The sequence below is a fragment of the Pelodiscus sinensis genome, chromosome 24, assembly GCF_049634645.1.
Source record: "Pelodiscus sinensis isolate JC-2024 chromosome 24, ASM4963464v1, whole genome shotgun sequence".
NCBI classification, from domain to species: Eukaryota; Metazoa; Chordata; order Testudines; family Trionychidae; genus Pelodiscus; species Pelodiscus sinensis.
In genome coordinates this window covers 13,545,204-13,565,536 of record NC_134734.1, presented here as the reverse complement: position 1 = coordinate 13,565,536, position 20,333 = coordinate 13,545,204, and the positions used below count along the sequence as shown (strand labels likewise).

General features: G+C 56.3%; 1 protein-coding gene across 4 annotated transcripts; it reads left to right on the top strand.

Annotated features, from left to right (window-relative positions):
- The first annotated feature begins 2,008 nt into the window (after positions 1 to 2,008).
- B4GALT3 (beta-1,4-galactosyltransferase 3) lies at positions 2,009 to 20,207 on the top strand. 4 transcript variants are annotated; one of them, XM_075908033.1, is made up of 9 exons: positions 2,009 to 2,155; positions 6,613 to 6,868; positions 12,270 to 12,585; positions 14,671 to 14,906; positions 15,011 to 15,201; positions 15,697 to 15,819; positions 17,393 to 17,497; positions 17,619 to 17,828; positions 20,149 to 20,207. In XM_075908033.1, the coding sequence occupies exons 3-9, from the start codon at positions 12,330 to 12,332 to the stop codon at positions 20,189 to 20,191; spliced, it is 1,164 nt and encodes a 387-aa protein (XP_075764148.1). In that variant the 5' UTR covers positions 2,009 to 2,155; positions 6,613 to 6,868; positions 12,270 to 12,329; the 3' UTR covers positions 20,192 to 20,207. The 4 variants fall into 4 exon arrangements, with proteins under 4 accessions (XP_075764148.1, XP_075764146.1, XP_075764145.1 ...); XM_075908031.1 differs by having other exon boundaries at positions 17,619 to 18,315; XM_075908030.1 differs by having other exon boundaries at positions 17,619 to 20,207.
- Positions 20,208 to 20,333: the final 126 nt, after the last annotated feature.

The window sequence follows — 20,333 nt, the reverse complement described above, 5'->3', positions numbered from 1 at the left end:
ATGCACCACAATTCTCATAACTTCAAATGCATTGAGGAGATGCATATTTATATGGAACAAGGATTTCAGCCTTTTCCTGCTACCTCCCATGCTATGCTTTACGTGCATCATCACACCCGTATACAGATGATGAATATGGGAGTGACAGGGTATAGAGTGTCACCGTGGAGTTTCCACTGAGGATAGCATGAAGCTATTTCTAAAATAGGCATATCTGCAGCTCCACAGTGAAGCAACTGTTAGCTTCCTTTGCCTTCTGATATATTTGCCACTGCTCTTTGGCTTTCACACAGCACTGCTCTGGGTCCCTCTTGCAGCCTTTCTCCCCCATACCTCAGCAATCTGCTTGTAGAGATCAACGTTTCTAGGGCTGGATCGGAGCTGTGGCTGTACAGCCTTTTCTCCTCACAGACCTAGAAGATCCATCATCTGCTGTGGCCCTGTCTGGAGTACACACCGGCAGTGTGGAGACAGCATAGTCAGTGTGGCAGTGGCTAGATGAGCTCTCCACACTGAGCCAACAAGAAATGGAATTTCAAAAGTGTGGGTTTTAAAAGGGCAGGGAAAGTACCTGGATCCTGGCCACTGGGCAGCAGAGTTCAAAACGGTTACGGTGGAACACTGTGGGATAACTCTTGGAGGCCAGTAGTCAATGTAAGTAACAGTCTATAGTCATACAAAAACAAACCAGCAACAGTTTGTTTTTCTCCTTCTTATATCTCTTTTGTCCAATATGGGAATTCTTTGTGTTCGGTTCAAACTTTTCTCACCTTGAGTGGGAAAAAAATACAAGATCCAAAATGGGTTTCAGCATCAGGAGGCCTGGCCGTATGTCTTTGCAGGGCCCACCACAATTTGGGCTTAGAAGACAAACAAGACTGTTCATAGGTCTTTGGTTTAAGTACTGAGCCATTATGTTTCTGGAGCATTCATAAGGGTCCTCATTAGCATGTTTAGAATTATAAATAGATCCACACTTCATATTTCTAACTTCACATACAAGAATGACACATGCATACAAACAGAATTTACAGATCCAGCAGATTGTAATATTACAATTAATATGTTACATGGGATATTTTGTCTAAAGTATCCTTGAGTTATGCATATTCATAAGCCAGTATTCATAAAGCATGGGGGCTGTGATGGGGCTATATAGAAATATGTGGTTTCTTTTGAGGAGGTTCAGATTTAAATGCAAGTAACTAGGAGAGTACTTCAAAGCCTTCCCCAGCTGCCTGTTGTGGCTCTAATCTTTGCCAACCCTTAAGGGCTGCCCCTAGATGCCAACCTCTGCACAGGGCACAGGAGATGACACACCCAGGTTCTCTGCAGAGTAGCCACTGCATTTCTCTTGCAGGTTTCAGGGGTGCTGGCCCCAAAGACAGCAAGGTTTCCTTGAATCCCCCTAGGTTTCAGGGAGCTCTTCAGACAGCCATCTGTCTGGAAGCAACTGGGCTGGCTTGGGGGGGGCTGGGTGCTGGGGAGGGGGGCTGGGGGCTGGTGCTGGGGGGGGCTAGGATGCCAAGAACCAGCCCATCACTTGGGTCGCTGAGGGGTTGGGGCATTTAAGGGCCGGGGGGCCAGGACGGTGCGGGGAGGGGGGGCTGGTTGCTGCAGGCCTGGTGCTGAGGGAGGGAGTATGGGACCCAGGCTGGTGCTGGGGGGGGGGGGGGGTAGGATGCCAGGAGCCAGACCTGCGCTGGGGTCCCTGAATCGGGGCACTCAGGAGCTGAGGACCCAGGGAGTCAGGCTGGCCCGGGGGGGGGAGGGGGGGCCTGGCAAACCAGGCTGGTGCTAGGGTGCCAGGAACCGGGCCAGGGCTGGCGTCCCTGGGGGGTTAGGGCCAGGCTAGCACAGAGGGGGGGCGGGGCTGGCGCGGGGGGAGGGGCCCTCAGGGGCCAGGCGGGAGGGGGGAGGCCTGAGAGACGGGCTGGCGCTGCGGGCGGGGCTGCACGGGAGGCGATGGCGCCGCCCAGCCCTATCCTGCGGCTACCAGCCCTTCCCAGGGTGGAACTTCGAGGTCCCGCCCCTTGTTACGTCACGGCAGGGCCCCCCCGCCCACCGCCGCCCCTCACCTTCCCCAAGATGGCGGCGGCGGCGGCGTCCCTGGCTGCCGTGTGGTGCTGAGGGACCCGCCGCCCCCAGTGCGCAGGTAGGTTCGGGGGGGACGTATGGCGGGTCTGTAGAGGGTGGGTGGGGGGCGGGGCGGTGGGCAGTTGGTGGGCTGAGGGGGGGTGGGGGCAGTTGGTGGGGGCGGGGGCGGGGCTTTGGGCAGTTGATGGAATGAGGGGGTAGGGGTGGGGGCAGGGCTGAGAGGCTGTGGGCAGTTGGTAATGGTGAGGGCGGGGCTTTGGGCAGTTGGTGGAATGAGGGGGGCAGGGCTGGGAGGGGTTGGGCTGTGAGCTGAGGGGGATGGGTCAGGGCTGAGGGGGGTGGGGGCAGTTGGTGGGGGCGGGGCTTTGGGCAGTTGGTGGGCTGAGGGGGGGTAGGGGTGGGGGCAGGGCTGAGAGGCTATGGGCAGTTGGTAATGGTGAGGGCGGGGCTTTGGGCAGTTGGTGGAATGAGGGGGGTAGGGGGTTGGGGCAGGGCTATGGGCAGTTGCGCTGAGAGGAGTGGGGGCAGGTGACAGGTTGAAAGGGAAGACTTGGGAGCAAATGGCATGGCTGAGGGGTGAGAGCAGGGGGTGGGGCAAGTGGCAGGGCTTGGGGAGGCTGCACAGGTGGAAATGAGGATGGGGGCTGATGTCAGGGCTGCAGGAGGCAGGGTAGATAAGCATGGTGGTGGGAGGCTGAAAGGCTGCATGGATGGAGGTATGGGGGGGTGGCAGGAGGATGTGGCTGGCCTGGAGGGATGTGAACAAGTCAACGGGTTACTCAACAGCCAGCCCTGTGTGGGAGGGGGAGCTGAGGCCTCAGGGGCTAACTGTTTAACCAGTTAATTGATTACTCGGGATTTTACATTCATGTTGAGCTGGGCACTGCCGGAGCTCCCAGCCCTGATGTGTCCCGTTGGTGCTGGTGCTCTTGACCCAGTGCCTGTTGTGTGTCGGGCTGTGGGACTGGTCAGGGCAGGCAAAGGATCTCCCTGCAGAGACCAGTGGCACTCTGAAGGGTTGGGTGCTATGGAGTCAGGTGCAAGCCACCCAGCCCTGTCAACATGTCAGGCCTGGATGTTTATAGCCAATGCTAACTTGCCCATGCATGGGTGCCCTGTGGAACTCCCTGTTGCTGGGTCTGAGGTGGATACGCAAGCAGCTGAGGCTAGGAAGAGTCTGTATCTCCCTTAAGGTCTCTTCTGTCTGTAGTGGTATCTGCAGAGATGGGAATGACTGATCTCAGGTCATCTGCTCTTTGCTATGGGAATGAGGAACAAATCTTTCCTGTTCCTCCCACCCTGCAGGAGCCTGCAGGATTGGCTTTTTGCATTATGGGGCCTGCTTTCCTTTGGTGTGGCTAGTGCTGACCTCCACTCGAGGCAAGACACCAAATGCAGTGTATTCAGTGTGATCTGATACGAAGGCTTATGCAATTACCTGTGAGACCAAATCTGGTCAAATACATTTCTCCATGCACAGGGTACGTTTTTGCCTCCTGGACAATGGACTCTACTGAGCACCTGGAATGCTGCCAGAGCAGCCAATCTTATCTCTGTGTCATGTGCCCGGTGGCATCTGCGTGCTCCTTAGAAATGAAACTCCAATTCTGAGCTCTTAATTACATTCATGTTATACACCCCACTAACAGAAAGAGGGATGGGCCAGGAAAAGGAAGGCACTGTTTGCTTTAAGGGCCTGGGGAGACTAATGCACGTTAGAGAGAACTGGAAGCACTGTGCCTTCTGTCCCGAGAACAGACGCCAAGGAAGGGCGTGCGCAGAAGCACATGTCATGTTACTTTGTGAGGTGGCTTTTATTTCTGAAGTTCCCCTGGCAAGCACTGGCTTTATGTGGGGCTGGACTTCAAACGCCCTTGGGCATCTCTGAAATCCTCAGCCCAAGATGTTACCCCAGAGTTGCAGTGGCCACCGAATGCTCATTGTATGTGCACACAGGTCACACCTCTGAGGCTCTAGGGCAGTGGTCTCCAACCTTTTTAAGCACAAGATCACTTTTTGAATTCAAGTGCAATCCAAGATCTAACTCAAACCCAAATACCCTTGCCCCATCTCCTTTGTGCCCCTTTTCTGAGGCCCCACCCCTGCTCACTCCATCCTCCCTCCCTCCCCCACCTTTCCTCACCAGTCAGGGGCAGAGGATTGGGGTGCAGGCTCTGGTCTTAGATTAAGGGATTTGTAGTGTGAGGGAGGCTCTGAGCTGAGCTTGTGGCAGGCAGTTGGGGTGTCAGATGGGGTTCTAGTTGCAGGCTCTGGTAGGGTGTCTGGATGCAGGGGTGCTTGGGACTAGGGCAGGAGCTTGGAGTACAGGAGGGGGTTCATGACTGGGGTAGGGTTTCAGGATGTGGGCACCAGCTGGACCCTGCTTACCTCAGGTGGCTCCTGGGTGGTGGTGCAGTGGGGCTAAGGCAGGCTCACCCCGGCTTTGGCCCTGTACCACTCCCAAAAGCAGCCAGCAAACTCCATCCCAAGTCCTGCTGTGCCCCCTCTCTGCTCTGTGGAAATAAGATATAGAGTGGGGCATCTTGATACCAGCACCCGTCTTCTCCCTGCCCTACCCTGCACAGAAAGCAGAGGCTCCTGAGGGGACAGTTCCAAGGCAAAGAGCAGGAGATGCACAGCCATCTGTGGGGGGCAGTTGAAGTGCTGGGCTTGGTAGCCTCTTGGCAAAACCAGTTAGGTTCCCCTGTCAGAGGCTTCAAGATCTAGTAGATCCTTATCTACTGGTTGATGACCACTTCTCTAGGGTGTGTGTCTGGATGGAGCTGTCCACTGGTTCCACTTGCACTCAGATGGTTTGCCAAAGTGATGGCCTGGTGAGCCATGGGTGAAGGTGGCTGGCACTGTGCAGTGGACAAGATGTTAGCTGCATTGATTGGGCAGGGGGTGCAGGAAGCATTCACGGAATGGATTTTGGTGCCTTTGCTTTCCAGCACCTGTAACCTTTTGCCATAGACTCTTGTAAAGCTGTTGGGCACCATGTCCTTGAGCTCGGGAGATTTTGTACCATGTCTGCCTTGTTACCCTTGCCCCAGCAATGAACTCTCTGCTTATCTGAGGTGAGAGCATAGATTGCAGCAGGCCTCCTTTATTCGTGCCAGTGCAGTATGGGCTGCAGCCTGATCATGAGGCCCTGGTGGTCAGGAGTATCTTGAGTTCTAGCTGTGCCCAGACTGTGTAGCTGAGTTTCTGTGTGTGCCTGTTCAGTTCTTGATCCTGACTGGGTTCTTGGACTGCTGTTGACCATTAATATCCTTTTGGAGAGAGAATCCCAGGTCTCCCACTGACTTGCTAGGTGACTCCAGCACTCTTGCTTTACTTTTCCTGTTTGTTAAATGGAGATAAAGCTTAGCTATTGTGCACAGGACTGTGGAAAATGATTGATACTTTGAAGGTGAAATTGTACCACATCTGACTCCTTAATAGCTTGGCTCCCTCATGTTTCTAGTGGAGAGCAGCTGAGTGCTGATGTTCCGGCTGCAGAGTCCCCAGTTGACCCAACAGCCGTTTGAATTCCAGGATCCTACTGACCAGAGCATAGTGGAATCTCTGGAGCCTGGCACATCTGCAGGGGAGGTGTCAGTTTTAGTGTTTTTCTTGCTTAGCTGGGATAAATTTGAATCTGCAAGGCTGCTCATCGTTCAGACATATTGATTAGCAGTGAAACTGAACCCACATTTACTGCTGCTGGGCCTCATTTTATTGAGAGCTCTCAAATTCCATATGCTGTATTGGATGCATGCTGCAGCATTTTTGACTAAGTCAATAAATATTTTTACCTAGCTCTCTTAAAACAGTAGCAAATCCCTCAATTATTCAGCCCCCTTCCCCAGATGTCTTGCGGCGTGTTTGCTTTCTTAGTACTATAATTTAAACCTCAGAGGATTGTCTGCAGAGATACGTAGTCTTTGTGTTCCAGCTCCATGTGGAGAGGAAATGTGCCAGAGACAGTACTCTTGCTTTGGAAAAAGGACATGTTTTAGTTTAAGGACAAAGTGTCTTCTCTTTGAGTAGAGGGAAGATCACTGTGGCTAAGAGAGGACGTGCCTGGCCAGGTGAGAGAAGCATGTCAGCTGGATCTTTGAGACAGAGATTGGTGCAAAAACTGAAAGGGTTGACCCTCCATTGATTTGATAAGGCCTCAAAATTCACAACTCCATAAATGGGGCAAAAGCAGCTCCTGGGGGGCACTAGCTGGGAGGTGGCAGCTTCATAGACTTCTGTTTCTAGCCAGAAGTGCTAGAAACACAAGCTGATTTGAACTGAAAGCAGCAGGTTGTAAAGATGGCCTTCTACCCATGCAGTTTCCTGCTAGCTGTGATGATAGCTTCCACTTCAGGATCTGTGTTCTGGAAGGAGAGATGTGGAAATAATGGAGGGAGGAAGAACAGTGCTCCCACTAAGCGCTGGGCCCTCTTCTGCCTTTCTGGGCTCCTACCTCCCCTGCCTTTCCAGGCTTGCCAGTGGGCCTGACCAGCTGTGTGCTGTTTTCCGCAGCACCCCAACTTGGGATCGGATGTCACCTCAGCACGTTTCCAGCTCGACGCAGAGACAGGATCTCCTTATCGGAGCAGACCAGTGACGTGACGAGTGAGGGCAAAGGCGAGGCCATCGGAATGCCTAAATGGAAACTCCTGTCTCTTCATTTCACACCCAGCCCCCCACAGGCCATCCTTGCAAGTTGTGGGACTCTATTTTGAGACACACTGATGCTGAAAAAACTTTGGGAGTTGTGGTGGCTAATCAGCTGAATGTGAGTTCCCTGTGCAGCGCTGCAGCCTTGGATAAGTTGTATATGGCTGTTTAAACAGGACTGTACAGTAGCAATAGAAAGATTTTTTTAGCTCTGTATTTGGCACAGGTGCGACCACTAGTGAAATATGGTGTCCAGTTTTGTGTCCATAGTCAAGAAGGATGTTGTTAAATTATAGAGCTTAGAATAGATCCAAGAGCATGATTAAAGGATTAGAAAACCTGCCTTGTAGCAAGAGACACAAGGAGCTCAGTCTATTTAGCTTAACAAAGAGAAGGCTAAGGGGTGAGTTGGTCACAGTCTGTTACTTGGGGAACAAACATCAGTCTGGCAGAGAAAGGTCAAATATGCACCAGTGGTTGGAAATTGAAGCTAGACAGAATCAAAGTGGGAATAAGGCCTTAATTTTTAAGTGAGTGTGATTATGGTCGATTCTCCATCACTGGGCATTTTAAAATTAGGATGGGATTAGGGATGTTAAATATTGGTTAATTGAATAGTCGATTAACCTCATTAATTCTTATCAATTACTCAACTATTCTGTAGTACCCGGGGGGGGGGGGGGGCTGGCAGCCAGTGTGCTCCGGCCCCACTCCCGAGGAGCCTCCTGCCACTCTGTGCTGCTGCCTCTGTATCAGAGGCAGCAGCGCGACATGCCAGACAGGAGCTGGTCCGCAAGGCGAGGCAGTTGAAAAAAACAGCTCCCCTTGTGAACCAGCTGCCTGTCAATCTGTGCTGCTGCCTCTGATACAGAGCTGAGCCGGGCTGCCTACCTGCCTGACTCCCAATGCACTTTAAATGTAGAGCTGCAGTGGTGGTAAGTCCTGGACCCAGTGCAAGCCAGGACTAAGCTGAGCTGCTGGCCAGCCTGCTAAAAAATTTACTGGCAAGGGTGGGGAGGGAAATGTGTGTAGTCTATAGCATTAACCTATAAGCTTTTGCTTATCAGTTACAGTTAATTGACTACACTATTACATCCCTAGATGGGATGTTTCTCTAGATCTGCTCCAGTTCAAGTAAATATTTTGGGGGAGTTCTTAGGCCTGTGTGGTACAGAAGGTCAGTCTAGATGAGAATCCAGAGGAGAGGAACAAAAATGATTTGGGGTTAAAAAATCTGATCCACGAGGAAAGATTAAAGAAACTGGTCATGTTTCATATTGAGAAAAGAAGATTGAGGGAGGACCTGATGAGTCTTCAGATATTTTAATGGCCATTTAATGGCGCCCCCTCCAAATGCCGCGAGCCCGGGGCCGGCCCCCCCCCCACCCCTCCAAGTGCCGCAAGCCCAGAGTGCGAGCAGCCAATTCGCAGCGCTCCTGGGGCCAGCGCTCACCATGTGCCCGGGGCCGGCACCGGCACCATGCATGCACCAAGTTCCTGGGGCCAGGCCAGCCCTGACCACTTGGCGGGCCCACACAAATGGCCCCGCGGGCGCCATGGCGCCCGCAGGCACCGTGTTGTGGACCACTGATGTAGTGGGTTTAATCTGCAGCAAGAGAGATTGCAGTTAGATATTACAGAAAACTTTCTGATTCCCAGGGGAGTTCAGCTTTGGAGTTGGCTTCCAACGGAGGCTACAGAATCTTAAAGATTTTTAAGAACCAGTTGGACAGACCCCTTTCAGGTGTGGTCTAGGGTTACTTGGTCTTGCGTCCGCACAGGGGTCTGGACTAGAGGTCCTCTCAAGGTCCCTTCCTGCCTGATGGCACTACTCCCTTCTGGCCTTGGAATCTGCATCTTCTCCTGGCTGCAGTGGAGAAGACCAAGCATGGGTGTGGGTGGGGAGAAGGCCAGGCATAGGTGCTGCTTAGAGCTGAGGTGGGGTAGACAGGAGGAGTCACAAAGAAGTCTCTTGTGTACAGTAGGGATGTGAAAGTGTTACCAACCGATGAGCCTGTGCTCATCAGTTAACGTTTGTGGTTACACGCAGGCTCCCGGTACGCGCAGGGAGCTGACTGCCATCTCACACTGCTGCCTTTGGGGTGGCAGGCAGGAGTCAATACATGGGGGAATCAGCTTAAAAGTTGGCTCCCTGCGTGCACAGGCTCCTGGGGAGGCAACAACCACCTTGCATGTAACCGTACACAGTTAAGGACATGCATTTTAACATTCCTAGTGTACTGAATCCTGAGACACTGATAGGGCAGACTAGCTAGTGCTAGATGAGCAGAGTCAGGCAGGGGTGCTGGCTGATCCCAGCCTGTTGGAGTACTGACTAGGGATATTAAATATTGGTTAATTGAATAGTCAGTTAACCTCATGAATTCTTATCAGTTACTTGACTATTCTATAGTCCTAGGGGTGGGTGGGGCCGGCAGCCAGTGCGCTCTGGCCCCACTCGAGGAGCCCCCTGCCACCCCGTGCTGCTGCCTCTGTATTGGAGGCAGCGACGTGGAATGCTAGGTGGGAGCTGGTCCATGAGGGGAGCCAGTTTAAAAACCAGCTCCTCTCATGGACTGGCTGCCTGTCGCCCCACACTGCTGCCTCTGATACAGAGTCAGCAGCATGGGGTGGCAGCAGCCCCTGTCCGATGGGAGGGTCTGAGCTGCCAGAACTGAGCCGGGCTGCCTACCTGCCTGGTTCCTAATACACTTTAAATGCAGAGCCACAGCAGGGGTAGGTCCCGAACTCAGCACAAGTCAGGACTGAGCCGGGCTGCTGACCAGCCTGCTCAAAAATGTCCTGGCGGAGGTGGGAAGGGAAATGCATGTAGTTTATAGCCTTAACCGATAAGCTTTTGCTAATCAGTTTATTGACTATCCTATTATATCCCTACTGATGAGAGAGATGTCTGGAGGGTGTTCTGAGGAAAATGAGGAAATAGGAGACGTGTGAGAGTCTGGGGAGATAGGGTGGTTCCCTTTAAATCCTGGCAAAGCAGGTAGGAGCCAGGGCTGGGCCTTGGTCCCTGCACAGAGTCACAGAGCAGAGGAACGCCTGGAGAATGTGAGCTGAGGTGGAGTGAAGGCAGTGTCAGCAGTGCGGTGCTGCAAGGCAGTCGGTATCTGTGCAGACATAGGGGAAGAGGGGGAGGAGGAGGAAGGAAGATGCCATGGTACTGATTGGGGATGTGAGCATATATCCAAGTACACAGTTAACCAATGAGCCTGGACATTCAAAGTGGCAGCGCTGCATGGAGCTCCGTGTGGCTCTGCTGCTTTGAAGTACCCCCCCATATGATAGAGGCAGCAAGGGGAGGGTAGCGACTAGTCCTTCACATCCCTAGTATGGATGTTAAATATCGGTTAATTTACTAGACAGTAGTCGATGGAATTTCCATCGACTAGTCCATAGGCACTTTTGCTTTGAAATGCACAATCACTCCCAGCAGGGGCTCTTGTACATTTCAAAGGACGAATGCGGAAGTGCCCTCATGGAGCCCGCGGTCAGTGGGGGTCTCAGAGTCCCTCACTCACCCCAGGCTCCATGTTGCACTGCTGATTGCCATGCGGAGCTTGGGGTTAGCCCCAGCTGATTCCAGGCTCTGTGCAGCATTTCAGTGGAACTTGGTTGGGATCAGCTAGAGACTGATCAGCTGCATTCAAAGGGACAGCGCTGCACAGCTGACCCTGGGATCAGCTGTACCGCACTGCCACTTTGAAGTACCCTCTCCCCTCCCCCTTTGCTGCTTCCATCTGATAGAGGCAGCAAGGGAAGGGGAATCGACTAGTCGACTGACTATCCAATAAGCTTATCAGATAAGGACTAGTTGACTAGTCAACTAACATCCTTAATCCCTAGAATGGAGCCCGGGATGGCAGCCTTAGAGCATCCATGACCCAGGGAGCAGCGCTCAGCTGGTGGATGGGAGGCAGCACAGGGCTAGATGACAGGGGCAGGGCTAGTGCTGTGGGGCTCTAATACTGGGGGGAGTTTGGAGTGGGGCTAGAACTGGGGAGGTCTAAGGGGTGGGGGGCTGTAAGAGGCAGGGGGCTGCTATTGGGGTGCACTGGGGCATCTGAAGTAGGGAATTAGCACTGGGAGCTCCGGGGATGGGGCTAATATTGGGGACTGGATGTTGGCACTAGGGGAGCTCTGGGGCGTTGGGTGCAGTGGGGCTCTGGAAACAGGAGGCTAGCTCTGGGGGAGTCTGGTGGTGGGGCTGTCACTGAGGCATTTGGGATGGGGGGCTCTGAGGGTGGGAGGCTGGCACTGGGGACTCTGGGGTCAATGTCTGGCTAGTGGAGGGGTGGGGGGCTCTAGGGGTTAGGGCTGGCACTGGAAGGCTTAGTGGGTCAGAGTGTACCCCGGTCCCCTGAGCTGCTGCAAACAACTGGCTTCAGCTGATGAAGCCGCCTACCACATGATGACTGCTGGAGCTTAAACCAGCAGTTTGCAGTGGCTCTGGGGCCAGGGACTTTTTGCAAATAAAATCTTACCAGTCTGTCAAAAGTGTGTGAATGGGTTTGCTGGTCTGCAGTATGAAAAAGGTTGGGAACCACTGGTAACTCTCTCACTAACATGCAGCCCTCCCCCTCCCTCCCGCCTCTATATCAGAGGTAGCTGGGGGAGGGAGGGAGGCAGGAGCCAGTGTTCATGAGGAGCTGGCTCCTGCAGAGCTTTCCTCTTCCCCCCCCCCCGCCCCCCAACTGCCTCTGATACATAGGCAGCAGAGTGGGGCAGGAGCCGATACACACGGGGAGGAGATGCAGTTCCCTTGAGGAGCGGGAGATGGTGGATCAGCCAGACTGTCTCCTGCCAATGCAGAATGGTCCCGTGCAAGCCATGAAACTGTTCCTCTGAGGAAGGAGTGACTGACTGATTTGGTGCCCCAGCCTGGTGCTAGAGGATCTCGGGGACCCATGAATCTTTGCTAATCTGATGTCACTTCTCATGAAAGTCTGTCCCTGTCCAGACTCAGAAGCAGGCATTTCTGTTGCACTTTCCTCCACTCTCCCTGCAGCTGCAATATGGATTGTTTCACTCCTTTCTCTGAACTGCTGCTGCTTTCTACCCCAGACGTGGCTGCATCTCCCCAAGGTTAGCGGGGGGAGGAGCAGATTTTGGGTATCCTTCCCGCAGGCTGAAAGGTGCTGTCCAAATGCCAGTGAGAGTTCACAGAGCACTTTGATGGGAGGGCAGATCTCCACTAGGGCCTATAATTCTTAATGGCATTTGCCAACCGGTTCCTGGGCCGGGAAGGGAACAGGCTGTACTGGCACACCTGCTGCGCAAGAGGGGGAAGGCTTGGCCATGTTCATGTCACAAGCTGATTTCTCCAGCTAAACCACAGAGACTAGCCTGTTCCCCGTGGCCAACCAGCTCTGCTGGGTGATACCAGGTGTGTGCTTCCCCAGAGGAGTTGGGGAGCTGCATGCTACTTCCCAGGGCAACTTCCTAGGGCAATCCCACAAATGACACCTCACGCAGTTAATGTGTGGCTGTGTGTGTCTTGACAGCACTAACTGGAGACGCTACCTGGCGCTGCTTGCAGGGAAGGAGAGCTTTCTCCTGGCATCATGATCCGGAGACTCTTGGATCGGCCCTGTACCTTGGCCCTGCTCATCGGCTTCCAGTTTGCCTTCATGGTGTACTTCTCCTTTGGCGGCTTCCGGAACCTGACCTCTATATTTGGCCGTGACACGAACCCTGTCTTCGACTACTCCCGCACCCACGATGTGTACACCAACCTGAGCCGCCTCCTGCCCCGGCTGCATCCAGGAGGTGGCCCCACAGGGTCCCTGCCCTATTGTCCTGAGCGCTCGCCCTACCTCAGTAAGTTGTACCCTGGGTGAGGGGCAAGAGGAGGAGCCCATTAAGGCGGTAGAGGATTGGGGAGGAAGAGGCAGAGAGCCCTGGCAGGGATCGATGGGCACAGGCTGGGAGCCCTGCAGAGGAGAAGGGGGAGGGGAATCGGTGGGGTGCAGACAGGGAGCCCTGAGGGACAGTGGAGTGGGGTTCACTCAGCCTTTCTGTAGCATCATTTGTCAGGCACAAGCCAAAGTGGCTTTTGATCGAGTCCATGATTTTCCAGCAGGAAGAACCCATCCCTCATCAGTGGGGGCAGAACAAGCTGTGATAGGGAGTGAGCACCCCAGAGGCAAGGTGTGGGGAGGTGGGTCGCACATTTGTAGGCAGGACAGGACCAGGGGGGAATGGCTGTGCTGTGTCTCCAGAAGGTCAAGTGGTTACATGCTACACAAGACTCCTGCCCTCCAGCTGCTCTGCTTCTGTCTTGTCTTGTAGCTCTGTGTCAAGGGGAAAGAGGTTCTGGGGAAGAGGTCTGGGAAGGGCAGCAGACACGCCCTTTGCGCATGTGGTTGAAGTTTGCCTCTGGCCCCCCAGCAGCATGACCCTGTGTACCACAGAGCTGCTGGGGCATTCAGCTCCTGCATAGCGCTGACTCCAGATACTAAGGGGTGTGTCAGAGCACTTGCATATTTAAACATGGAGAGAGCTTTGGAGTCCTGGACTGTCTCCCATCAGAGGAAGGTCAGGAGAGAACCTTGTGCCAGTCTGAGTGGAAGGAAGCAGGGACCAGCCTGGGCCGGGTGGCTCACACTGCAACTTGAGACATTGCTCCTTGTTCTGCCATCCATCACTACTGAGAACAGCTTTTCTCCATCCTCTTTGGAACATCCCTGCAGGGAGTTGAAGGCTGCTATCAAATCCCCCCTCGCACCTCTCTTCTGTAGACTAAACAAACCCAAATCCCTCAGCCTCTCCTCATAGGTCATGCGCTCCAGCCCCCTAATCATTTTCGTTGCCTTCTGCTGGACCCTCCCCAATGTGTCCACATCCTTTCTATAGTGGGGGGGGACCCAGAACTGGATGTAGGCATGGGAGTCCCAGCTTTGACATCCTTCTATAGCCCAGCCGGCACAGCAACACACTGTCCTTGGGAGGGCTGATGGAGCCCTGCACGGGGACTGCCTGTCTCCTAGATAAGCTGTAACTCTGCAGGCCTGTCTGCTCTGCATTGCTTCACAGGGGTGTGCTGGGGTCCTTGGCTAGTTTAGTGCCCCTCTGTGCAGTGCAGTGCTCTGTCCTGGCTGGACATTGGCCTTCTCCCCAGAGGTGGCTACATAGAGCTTTGGGGCTGTGGGTGCGGGAGGGACTTTGAATCCCAGGGTATTCCCCTGCTCCCGGAACTGCTTGCAGCTCCAAAGGACTTAGCTTGGGCTCCTCTTGGTGTGAATTACCCCAGTACGCTGGCTCTGGCAGGGAAAGGCGAGAGCTGGAGAAATCCTGGACCCTTGCCCCCATGCAGCTGCTGTTGGAGGGAGGCAGAGCTGGATGTTGGGGGCGCATGGCCTGGCTGTCTGCTGAAGGATGAACCTGAAGGTTATTCAACGGGGCTCACAGCAGCCGTTCACTCTCTGGAGCCTTGTGCTTCCCCCATGTGATATAAGGTCCCCTCAGGCATTACCCAGGTCTGCCTGAGCCTGCCTGGCAGGTTGCTCTCTGGCAGCCGACCAAGTGAGTCTCCAACCCCGGGCCTGCTGAGTGTGGTGGAGGGGCATGCCTTAACAGTGGCCACGTGGGGAGACGTTTGGGGCAGTAGCCATGTGAGCTGAGGGGTCCAAGTGGCCAGTGCTGGTGGGGGCAAGATGGACGTTAGCAGAGAGGCTGTGTAGTATGTTTGGATGGAGATGCTGGTGCTGACGTCTCTGGGTGTGTGGGCAGGCCCTGGGGCTGCAGTGTGGAGGGAGCTGAGGTGTGGCCTGGGTAAGTAGGTGTTGGGGTTGGAGAGTGGTATGGGCCTCAGCTGGGTAGGCTCTGGGGCTGCAGACCCTTAGACAGTCTGATGGGCTGTGGGTGTGTCTGTTCCTGATGCCACCCATGCTATTGCCCTGGCAGTTGGCCCCCTGACTGTCAGCTTCAGTCAGACGCCGACGCTGAAGCAGATTTTAGAGAAGAACCCGGCCGTGAAGGAAGGGGGCAGATGCCAGCCCTTGACCTGCGAGGCCCGCTCCCGTACGGCTGTGATCATCCCCCACCGCAACCGGGAGACACACCTCCGCCACCTCCTCTACTACCTGCACCCCTTCCTGCAGCGCCAGCAGCTGCAGTATGGCATCTATGTCATCCACCAGGTGGGTTTGCGCTCATCCTGTGCCAGGCTGGGGCACTGTACTGGGCATCCCCACTGGCCCGGTGCACCTGCCCTGTCTGAGCTCCTTGCACTGTCCTGCTGCAGGCTGGGAACGCCACCTTCAACCGGGCCAAGCTGCTGAACGTGGGGGTGAAGGAGGCTCTGAAGGATGAGGAGTGGGACTGCCTCTTCCTGCATGACGTCGACCTCATCCCTGAGAACGACCACAACCTGTACACCTGCGACCCCTGGAGCCCCAAGCACGTCTCCATCGCCATGAACAAGTTTGGCTACAGGTGAGGTGGCACCCTTCTGCCCCCGGCCTCCTGCCACACGGGCTGACTGCTCGTCGCTGGACACCATGGCAGAGAATCTGACTGAAAACAGCAGCCACCACGGGCAGGTGTTCCTCAGTCCTATTGTTCTGCACGTGGGTTGCCCTGCCGGCCTCCCCCACCCACCGCTGTTCCACTCTGGGGATGTCCTGGCAGAGCCTCTGTGACCCCCTGCTGTACCAATCTCAGTCACCCTGTCAGAGCCCTAGATCCTGCCCTTGCAACTCCCTGCTTTTCCACGCCTGGTGTCATGGTCAGTTAATACCAGCTGTGCTGGTCAGCACCATGGCTTATTGCAGCTGCACATCCTTCCCTAGAATGCCAGCCTGAGCCAGCATGCCCAGAGCAGGGACTGGCTCTGGATTGGTTCCCTGAGGGGCGGAGATGCTGGGGGTGATCTCTTAGCCCTGATCCCACCTCAGGCCATCACAGCCATTCTTCTCTTCTCTCCTCCAGCCTCCCGTATGCCCAGTACTTCGGCGGTGTGTCGGCGCTCACCCCAAATCAGTATTTGAAAATTAACGGCTTCCCCAACGAGTACTGGGGCTGGGGCGGGGAGGACGATGACATTGCCACCAGGTGAGTCGCCTCCAGCTCCTGCCCTGCACCTGTGCCCTGGCTCTCACCCTCTCTGCTGTGCTCAGTGTATGACTAGCAGATTTGTCCCCACCCTCTCTGCACTTCCTCCTCTGCCTAGACACAGGCCCAGCGCCCGCACAGCTGGCCATGCAGAGCATTGGGGGGCCAGGGAATCCCAGCTGCTCTGCGCTGAGCCATGGGGTTGGGGAGCAGGACTTGGCCCACACCCCCTGCTCATGCTGTTTTTGTCTCGGGGAACATTAACAAGTTGAGGGGAGTAGCTGGCCTAGGGGGCGGGCATCAGGCACTTTGTCTGGTGCAAGCCACCTTGTGCCAGAAACCTGTCCTATTCTTTGGGATCAGTCATGCTGCCCTGTGCAGGAGGTGTGATGCTGCCCTGCCCCACTGGGGTGCCTCACCTCAGTGCACACCAAGGCGGAGACTGTGCTCGGCCCATCCTGCCTTTTGTTCCTTTGGCCTCAGGCTGCAGCCTTCAGCTGCTGGCTCCCTGAGCATCTGCCCTCTAGGCTGGGAGGCTTCTCTGCTGCTATCCTTGGCCCTGGGGCAGTGTGCCAGGGCCCGCCGTGGCTGGTGCAGCCACAGAGCTCTCAGGCAGGGCCTGCTCGCTGCAGGGCTGGTGTTGCTGATGGCAAGGAGTTTGTGGGCTCTGTTCTAGCCTGGGGCAAGGGGCTGGCAGCGGCATCTCTGGCTGGCAGCGCCTGGTGGCAGCACGTCTTTCTGGGGTACCCCACTTCACAAGCTGGGCTCCAGCAGAGGCTGAGCTTGTAGTGCTCCTCTGGCCCTGTCCCCGCGTCCCACCAACCCTGTCTCATTGTCAGCACCACTGTGGTCCATGGCTCTGTCTCATTGGTCCTTGTACACTACTCCCTCCCCATGGTCTGTGGCTCTTGCTTCTGCTGTGCTTCCCCCTCCCTGGTGGTCGGTGGCTCATTGGCCCTGGCTCCCTCCTCACGGGTGGTGTGTGGCTCATTGGCCTTCATTCTCCCTCACCCCTAGTGGTCTGTGGCTTTCTCATTGGCCTGGTGCGCCCCCCTGTGGCCCTGGCCTTCTCTCACCATCTCTCTCTTTTCTCCGCTCCTGGCTCTCGGGACTCTTTGCATGTTCATTTCTCACACAGGGCCATTGCAGCCAAGCTCAGGTAGGTCCAGCACCATGGGAGCGTGGTGGGGCTGTAGCTGTAGCCGAGCTGGTGGGGTGAGGCTGAAGCGCTCTGCCTGGTGCCCTGGTGGAGCAAGCGTGTGGTCCCTTGGGGCTGTGCTCTGCTGGGGCTGACCTGGCCCTTCTGGACTAGTGAGCGGATCCAGGGCCTGCAGCCTGCACAGGTGCAGCTGGCTCCTGGGTGCCAAGGGGAGAGAACTGGCTCCTTGGTAGCCGGCGACAGGGCTCTTCCCACAGCAGGAGCACAGCTCCTCTGCTGTCCCCAGGCCTCAAGGAGGGGCTGCCTGGCACCTTGTGCGCAGCTGGAGCCAAGTCCTGCAGCCTGCTGCCCGTTGCCATGGCGGTGAGCACGGGCGGATGGGCGCTGCTCTGACACGTGCTCTCCTGTCCCCAGGGTGCGTCTGGCTGGCATGAAGATCGCGCGCCCTCCCGTCTCGGTCGGCCACTACAAGATGGTGAAGCACAAAGGCGACCAGGGCAACGAGGAGAATCCCCATCGGTGAGTGCGCTGTGCTCCCCCCCGCATGGTGGGGAGGTCACATTGACTGGACTGATGAGAAGGCTCCTGGAGGGTGAGGCCTGGGCCGGGCCCCCGCACTGACTTCTCCCCCACCTTGCAGGTTTGACCTACTGATCCGGACACAGAGGACGTGGACGCAGGACGGCATGAACTCGCTCACCTACACGCTGCTGGCCAAGGAGCTGCATCCCCTCTACACCAACATCACTGCTGACATCGGGACCGACCCTCGGGCACTGAAGAGCAGGAAGGGGCCTGTGCCTGGCTTCGGGGGGCAGAAGTACAAGAGTGGGATCAACCACGAGTTCAGGCAGGAGATGCTGCGCAAAACACACTCTGCCAAGCTGCCCTGGGCCAGGGCAAACTGGTGGGAGCAGCCTCAGAGATCTGGACAGGATGCTGTCCTGGGAGCACCCCCAGCACCCGAGACACAGAGCAAGGGGCCTGGAGCCACTGCAGACCGGCTGGGGGGGAGGAAAGGGGCTGCACGGGACAGTGCCCAAGGGGGACCAGTGGACAGCTCTGGGCCTCAGCATGGAGCCCCTGGGCAGGGTGGAGCTGCTCAGGGCACCCAGCCAAGTGCCAGTGTCCCTCCGCGGAGCCCTGATGCATCGCAGCAAGGCCGCAAGCCCTCTGGCAAGGGGAAGCCTGAGTCTGGGGAAATGGATGTGATTGGGGCTGCCCCACGGGTCCTGGCACGAGGGCAGCTCCCCAAGGCCCCCCAGACACAGTGGGACAATCAGACCTTGCTGCAGAGTACCCGCTAAGCCGAGTGGGTCATGGACATCAGGAATGAGGTGGGGCAGCCCTAGCCATGCTCTGAGCTGGGTCCTTCCCAGCTCCTGGAACAAACCCCCTGGTCATGTTGAACTGGAAGCTCCCTAGTGCCAGGAGCGGACACGTCTGCAGGGTGGGCCCTGTGTAAGCTGAGTCTGGTAGGCCGAGGCCTGTCCTCAGTGGGACAAGGCTCCACAACCAGTGCCCCATCCGTTGGCACCTTGGTCTGCAGCCTCAGCACAGGCTGTGGCATGGAGTCCTTCTGGCTGGGCTGAGACACAGAGACAGTTGGCCACTTGCTGGCTGGCCTGGCCTGGCCCGGCCCGGCCCAGGGAACCATCCTGGTGGGCAGGAGAGCTGGGCAGAGCCTGGTAGCATGGGAGGCAGGGGCTAGTTTCCAGCAAGGGGTGAGCTGGGCTGTGCTGGCATGTGCTGCATCGTTGTGGTGGGGCCCTAACCCCCGGGTGGGGTTACAGCGGGTTCCACTGAGCTCCCTTGCTGGCAGGTTCTTGCAGGAGAGCAGCAGGGGCCTGGCATTGCCCTGGGCACTAGCTGGCTCATGCGCTGGGGGCCCCCCGCAGGCTCTAGAATTCTGTTGCTGATGGGGTATATGGTCCAATTGCTGGTCAGTAGCTGGAGCAGGCTTGGCCTGAGTGTGCCCACGGATGCCCACAAGCAGTGTTCTCAGGGGCACTGAGCCTCAACCTCTCCCACCCTGCTGGGCTCCTGATGAGCTGAGCCAAAGACCAGTGCTGAAGTGGGGCAAGTCCATGCCTCCCCCACTCCTCCAACCTGAGCCACGGGGGGGAGGGGGTAAGGAAGCCAGCTCCTGCTGTGCCCTGGAGCTGGGGCCCAGGGCTTCCTAGGCTGAGCCAGAGAAAGCCCCTCACCTGCTCAGTCTGCCTGACTGGGGCACTCAAGCTGCAGCAGGCACTGCCCCAGGGTAAGCAGTGCGCTCCTCTCGGGGCAATGCATGCTGCTGCTGGCAGGCCCTTCGCTCCTGGACTGGCTGCTGCGCCCTTGCCAGGCTGCTGAGTGGAAGCGGGTTTTTCAGAATGGGGAGGGGGCTGGTCTCTGACCCTTTTCCCTGGAGCTGTTTACCTTTCAGTGCTGGATTTACATGCCACACTGGCCTCCAGCTGTATTAATCCTCAGGGGGAGGAAGGGAGATTGGCTCCCTCCCTTTCCAGGGGTGAGTTATCCCTCCTCCCTCCCCTCCATATTCCTGACTCTCCTGGCCTTGTCCATGGCTGCTCTAGCCACGGGCTGTGCCTGAGCCAATTTCATTCCCCCAGTCCCTGCTGTGGCCCGTGGGGGCCAGGGCATTCAGCACCAGCAGATTCCATTGGAATTAGCTGTGGCCTTGGCAGCCGGAGTCTGCTGGGACTGCAGCAACCAGGGCAGAATCCCAACTGGTGCTCCTGCTCTGCAGGGCAGGGTTTGTGGCAACGCTGCCAGGGGGCAGCTGGAGCCTTAGCCTCCCCTCCCTGCCCCCTGACATCAGGTGATGTCAGTGCTGGGAACCTCTCCTCCCCCCCCCCATGGCAGGATCTAAGGGCCACAGCTGAGATTTTAGCTGGGATTCCTCCCCTCCCCCTGCTGTCTGGCCAGCTGTAGCCCCAGTGGCAGCCTCCTGTGAGTCTGTGAGGTCAGCGTGCTGCTCACTGCACTGTGTGCCAGCTGCTGCAGGCTGATCTGCACAGCTGCCCTGTGCACCTTCCCCCCAGCACTAAATTCACTTTAAGGGAGGGGGGAGGGCTGAGCCGACTACTGGGCACCTCCCTTCCTGCAGGCTGTGCCCCAGGGGCCTGGGCCCTGTAGTGACTGACATTTTGCTGTGGTTATTTATTTAGGAATCTGCTCACCATGCCTGGCTGCTGCCTGGAGATTGAATAAAATGTTTGGTCCTACAGTGGCCCCCTAGCTCATCCCTTTGCACCACCCCCACCTGCCTGGCTGTGGGAAGGGCAGCTCAATTCTTAGTGCTGCCACATCTGGACAGGGCCTGTAGAAACAAGCTGATGCTCACATCTCTCAG